The sequence below is a fragment of the Pterocles gutturalis genome, unplaced genomic scaffold (assembly GCF_000699245.1).
Source record: "Pterocles gutturalis isolate BGI_N339 unplaced genomic scaffold, ASM69924v1 scaffold10128, whole genome shotgun sequence".
Taxonomy (NCBI): Eukaryota; Metazoa; Chordata; class Aves; order Pterocliformes; family Pteroclidae; genus Pterocles; species Pterocles gutturalis.
Window position 1 is genome coordinate 1 of NW_010123035.1, and position 5,922 is coordinate 5,922.

The 5,922-nt window shown below is 38.1% G+C and overlaps 1 protein-coding gene across 1 annotated transcript; it reads right to left on the reverse strand.

The window, feature by feature from the left end:
* Positions 1 to 4: 4 nt before the first annotated feature.
* On the reverse strand, positions 5 to 1,675 carry LOC104457510 (toll-like receptor 6; the record flags this gene model as incomplete). Its single annotated transcript, XM_010077749.1, has 1 exon — positions 5 to 1,675. A coding segment is annotated over exon 1 (1,671 nt), but the record flags the coding sequence as incomplete, so codon positions are not given.
* Between the last annotated feature and the right edge of the window lie 4,247 nt (positions 1,676 to 5,922).

Below are 5,922 nucleotides of genomic sequence, written 5' to 3' on the forward strand. Positions count from 1 at the left end.
ACAGCTTCCCCCCAGACCGCCTCTCCAGATGGATAAAATCTTGCAGCTCACAGGAACATTTGAACGGGTTGTTCCCAGCTTGTAGCTCCCTGACCCTTGGGCAGCTCTGGAAGAAGTCAGCAGATGGGGTGAGGATTGACTTCATCTTTATGTTCAGGAGCTCCAGAGACATAAAACCACTGCACCCCGGCAGGTCAGCCAGCCTGTTCGACGCCAGGTTCAGCTCTGTCAAGGATTTCAGCTCAGCCATCCCCTTGGGGACACTAGTGATCTGATTGTTTTGTAGGTTGAGTTTTTGGGTGTTGGCTGGCAAGCACTCAAACACGGCATCCGTCAACTGATTTGAGGACAGGTCCAGCTCTGTCAGAGACTCAGCCCATTGGCATTGCACATCAGCTCCATCGTGATGCAGCAAGTTGCTGCTCATGTCCAGGTATTTCAGTGATTTCATACGGCTGGTCATGAAGCTTACTTTAGAAAGGCTTTCAAATTTATTCCTCTGCAAAATAAGCAATTGCAGATCTGTCAGAGTGCCACAATTCTGGAACAACTCATCTGTCAGGGCATTGTGAGAAAAATTTAAATACTGAAATAAGCTGGTTCTACTGGGGCAAAGCATATGTGGCATATATGCATCATATATGGTCAAATTGGCAATATTCATCTCTGAAAACTGTCTATATAGAATCTCCTGGTTAAAATAATAAACCTTATTACGAACATGCTCCAAAGTTAGTGTTTTCATGGAGCCACCCGAAGAGATTAATTGTTCGAGAGAGCTTAATACGGGTAGAAATTCATATTCAGTCAGCTCCCCTAGTGATTTCCGGAAAGTCAAATTTCTCACAGTCAAATGCTCCACAGGTGAATACCAAATAAGCAGGAAAACTTGCAAAATGATAGTCCATTGTAAGTCTACAGTGTCAAGCATCAGAGCTGTTGTCTTGATTTTCTTCAGGAGTGTTAAAGAAGGAGACGGGAAATCTTTGTAGCTCAAGTTATATCTCAAGTTAACTATTTTTAAGTTTTCTGAAGTGGTCATTCCATCATACAAGAGGGAAAAACTGAAATTCTGGATTGCTGCAAAAACAATGTGGAGGCTCCTTGTATTCAGGGCTGTCAGACTCTGAGGCTCATACAGAGAAAAGTCTTCTAAGGTTAGAAAGACAGTGTACAGCTGCAAATTTATGATATACCTGAAGTCCGACCTTCGTATCATTGTGGCACTTAATCCTAGGTACTCCAAACAAAACATATTCCTGAATTCCTGACAGATGGGCAGGGCAGTAAACTTATTGAAAGAAAGATCTAAATGTCTAAGATACGCAAGAGTTGTACAGTAAATTTTCAAAATGCTATTATGAGATAAATCTAAGTATTCTAAATCTTCATTAAAAATGAAGACACTAAAGTCAAGCTCTGTAATTAGATTATGAGAAAGATTTAATACCTGAAGTTCAGAAAGATAAATAAATTCTGAGATACTAAGTCCAGAGATCCTATTATGTGATAAATCTAATACATGAGTATGGACTGGAAGGGTTTTTGGAACATTAGTTAGCAAACTGCTTGAATAATTTGCAATAAATTCGTTTTCTACAGTTGGCTGGATATTATTCCACAGTGTGAATGTACAGGCACAAGCAAAGACGTAGATATTTGTAAGGGGTCTCATTATGCTTTCCAGGTTTATCTCTGTTTTTTACAGAAACACAGTAGCATATCTTTGCTTTCTGTTCAATCTGTTCCAGTGATGAGTCCAGCCCTATGAAAAGAAAACACATGAATTTGCTGAAATTATTGAACTGTTGAATTTGCTTTTTATCACTAAAGTAAAATTCAATACAAAATTTATGTAATAAAGATCTTACTTTTACATACTCATATTCTTCTAGGTTCTCATCAATCCTCCTCACCTCCATTCTTTAATTTCAATTGTTGATTTTCTCAGTTAAGTAGAAATTAATTCCTTTATAATGGGAGGATTTAAATCAGTGGTGCGTTAAAAAAACCACAGATGTTAAGAAATACAAACTTATCAACAACCTTGAAAAATACAAAACCAGTATGAACAGCCATCAATACATACAGGAGCAAAGGAGAGCACAACAAGCCTCCCGTCTGCTCTTCCCATACACCCTGTGTCCACACACATTTGGGACAGAACTCCAAAAGCCCCATGGACCCTCACAGGAATCAGTGCAAAAGCAACCTCTGCACTCAGAGGAGTTAAAGGATGTTCCTCTTCACTTCCCAAAGACCCAGGACATGACCATGCACCCCCTCAGCGTCAGCCAATCGCAGAAGCTGATCAGCTTTGTCTTTGCTGTAGCACAAAGACATAGGGGTCTACTTTTCCAGAAAGCCAAGAATCTTGAGTAGGAATAAACTGTCTCACAAATATTGTAATATCAGTCTGGCCAAAAGCATGCTAACAGGAAAACCACAGCATAACCAGACACCAGTGGTACTCAAAATCTGAAAGAAAACACTTGACACTTCCACGGACTCCAGGATTTCCTAGGTGTCCTAGGAAATTTCCCATGTTTTCCAAATTACCTCACAGTTGTAACTTGACAAAGAACCTCTCTGGAAATGGTGAAGGACAATGAGTCTAGTTCTAAGGACAAAAAAACCCAGGGAGAGAAAAATTTAGTGGATATGGAAAATGGTCCATCAGAATTAATATCTGGTCATGTGTATCACTAGCCTATATAGATTTGGAGAGGCATCAGTCCTGTCATGAAAAACTGTTACCTGGGCATTATTCTCTTGTTGTCAATCACAACACAACACACAGACAACCTGAATTATGAGCAACTCATAAACTGTTCTAGGAGACAAACATCCCCACCTTTTTTTCCTGTGCTGATTTTGTCTGTAGAAAACTCTCAAAGTTTTAAAACTCTTCCCCTATATAATCTTTTGTTAAATAAAAGCCAAAAGCCTGTTTTTTCAGTTCTAGGTTAAAATGTATGTTAGTTCCTAATAATGTGATGGGCTGATACCGAAACTCATCCCTTCCCCTCCAAGTCTCCTACCAAGCTCAATCAAATTTTCTTTTAATTAAGGTAAAATATGCGTAATTGACATCACCAAAAGCAATTAAAAAAAAAACACAATATCACTCACAAGAAGAACCAAGACAAGGAAATCTGACCCAGCTTCCTCTAAAGAGCAGCTGGCCTTGTCCTTCAGAGTCCAGGCTGGCAAAGAACCTCTTAAATCAAATAAAATTTGATCTGGAGTTATCTGGGGAAACTTCCCCTGGGGCAAAAGCAATGCCAGGAACAAAGCAAGAAATGTCCTGTAGAGAGAAAACAACAGAAAGATATTCTGTTGACAGATGAGTTTTAATTTGCTGTGCATACAATGCTATACACTGTGACAAGGGATGATCCACATCATGTAGCATTGAAGAGTGACACAGTCAAGCAGGTAGTCTAGCAAAGCAACATTAAGGATCAACGGTTACTCCTCTAACACTATATTACAATGGTATTAAAACAAAATTGGCTGAGAATTAAAATTGTCATACCAAACATTTTTCCCTTTCTTCTTTGTTGAAATTCAACATAGAGATGAACACTTTTGCTGAAATTTCAAAATGCAAGAATATCTTTCACAGTGAAGGCACCTGAGATTTGATGGACTGCAAAACACATGTAACAAAATGAAAAAGAAATTAAGTAATGGAACAAATATAACCCACCTTTTGTGCATGGAATTAACCTCCAAGTGGAGAACCAGCAAAAGTTCCTTGCTTACTTGATTAACATCCTCAAAACAGAATTTCAAATGTACGTAATCTTCAATCTGGGGAATCTCACATGAGATGCTAATCCCATCAGGAAGTAGAAAGAACAGGCTTTTCTTATATGGGCTGTATAATTCTAAGAATTAATGAAATTTCCCTGCAATGCAGGTATTAAAGTGTACAATGAAAGGAAACTTTTAACAGTCCAGACTCAAAATAGATTTACTTCTGTAATATTTACATAACTGTATGGTTTTGGAGGAAATAAAACTATCTGCAGTACAGAATATTCACCAAGGCAAGATTGTTTAAGTAATTCTGCATTTCTAATTTCATGTCTGCTTCTGATGGTTACACAGATGTTCTAGAAATTCATCAGCTGCATCTCCTCTTTTGCACGCACAAAGAAAAGAGGAAGCAGAGCCCTCACCACCAACTTCTCTTCATATCAAAATCTCTTGCAGAGCTCTACTCCACTATTTTCCTCAACAAGCAAACTAATTAATGTAGCACATTGACAGATGGCAAAAGCTTAGATCTCAAAATATAGTAACAGGGGCAAACTGGCACAGTTCAAAACCTTTACAGGTCACTCATCTTTACACTAGAGATCCCTCAGATGGTTAATCAGGGATATGCCACATTGTAGCTTCCTTCAAAAAATTAATAAAAACTAACTATAGAAAATATTCTCTACAATATGAAAGCTGCAAAGACGCCATGAAGAGCAGAGCAATATAGGGCAACCTGGGGACGGAGGAATCCAATAAAGCAGCGATTCAATTAGCATTTTGAACAGGGGCATGAACCCAGAGAGCAAATCAACAGAGCAGAGAGTAAGTGCATTTGCAAAGGCAGCTGTAAATAACCAAAACCAACATCTCACTCCCATAAGCCTCCAAATTAACGCAACATGCTTCAGTAAGATTAATTAGCAAGGAAAAAAGAAGCAGAGATGAATATATGAATGAAGATTTATTTAATCTTAAAATTCATCAAGATTAAATTCATGAAGTATGTAATGAATTCTTCAGGTATGAGTAAACTAGGGGGAAAGGGGACACCTGGGCCCATTCTGGACTCAGTGTAGAGCTCACTCCACCCCACAAAACAGCGCCTTGACAAGAGTTGAAGACAAGAAGGGATTCAGCTAAAGAAGCTGAGAAGTATTAAAATTTATTCTAGATAGCAGTGCCAGCTGTATTTCAATCTTGCATTAGATTCCTTTGAAAGTTTTCTTTTGTGATTACCCTTTCAATTTTGTAAAGAAGAATTTAATCCTTTGCTTTGCTGAAAGAAAACTTCTGCTTTTCATTTTGAGACTAAGATGTTTGAACTGAAACTGAACTGAAACCGTTCTGCTTTCCTCGGTGCAGCAAATCTAAGTAATACATTACAGAAAACTCTGAGACATCTTGTGACCCAAGACAAGACCAGGGATCATGAATGTTTCTCAATAAGCAGCAAGAGTCTGCTCGTCAGCTGATACTGTCTTGTCTTCAAGATAAAGGAGAAGTTCCCATTGCTTGGCATTGATCCATGAAAATGGATAGACTAAGGCACTTGTTGACAGAACAATAATATGCAAACCAGCAGCAGTTTTACTTCCAATATAATCCATGAAAAAAACTTTGCTGCATGGACAAAATGAAATACACCATCAGCTTTCATTAGAACTGACTCCAGTGCACTCACAGCTGTAAAAAACAAAAGTGTCTACAGCTTCAGTTGTGGTATGTTTAATTTCCTTACCACCCTTCTTTAAGAAACTGTAAAATACATTCCAATAAACAGTTTTGCATAAAGAAAAAATTGCAGCTATTTAAAATAAAACCGATACTCCTGAATACCTCTGTTAAATCATTAGGAACACTGCATAATGTCATTTTTACTGACCAATTCAGCAAGCTTTGTTTGGGGCTGGTTTCAGTTTACTGATTAAGTCATTTTGCATGATAGGTAAAAACTAAAAAGCAGCATATTTCTGTTCATGCATCCTGAAATGTACCAGCTAAATACCATCCTTTCCATAGTCAGCATACATACACTAATGCAGATACCTTGTTCCATTTCTGAAGTTCATACTGCTGAGATTTTTTGCAGCTGATTCTATCAGTGAGCACCTATCTTCACAAACAACCTTTCTTCAAGATATATTTCACACT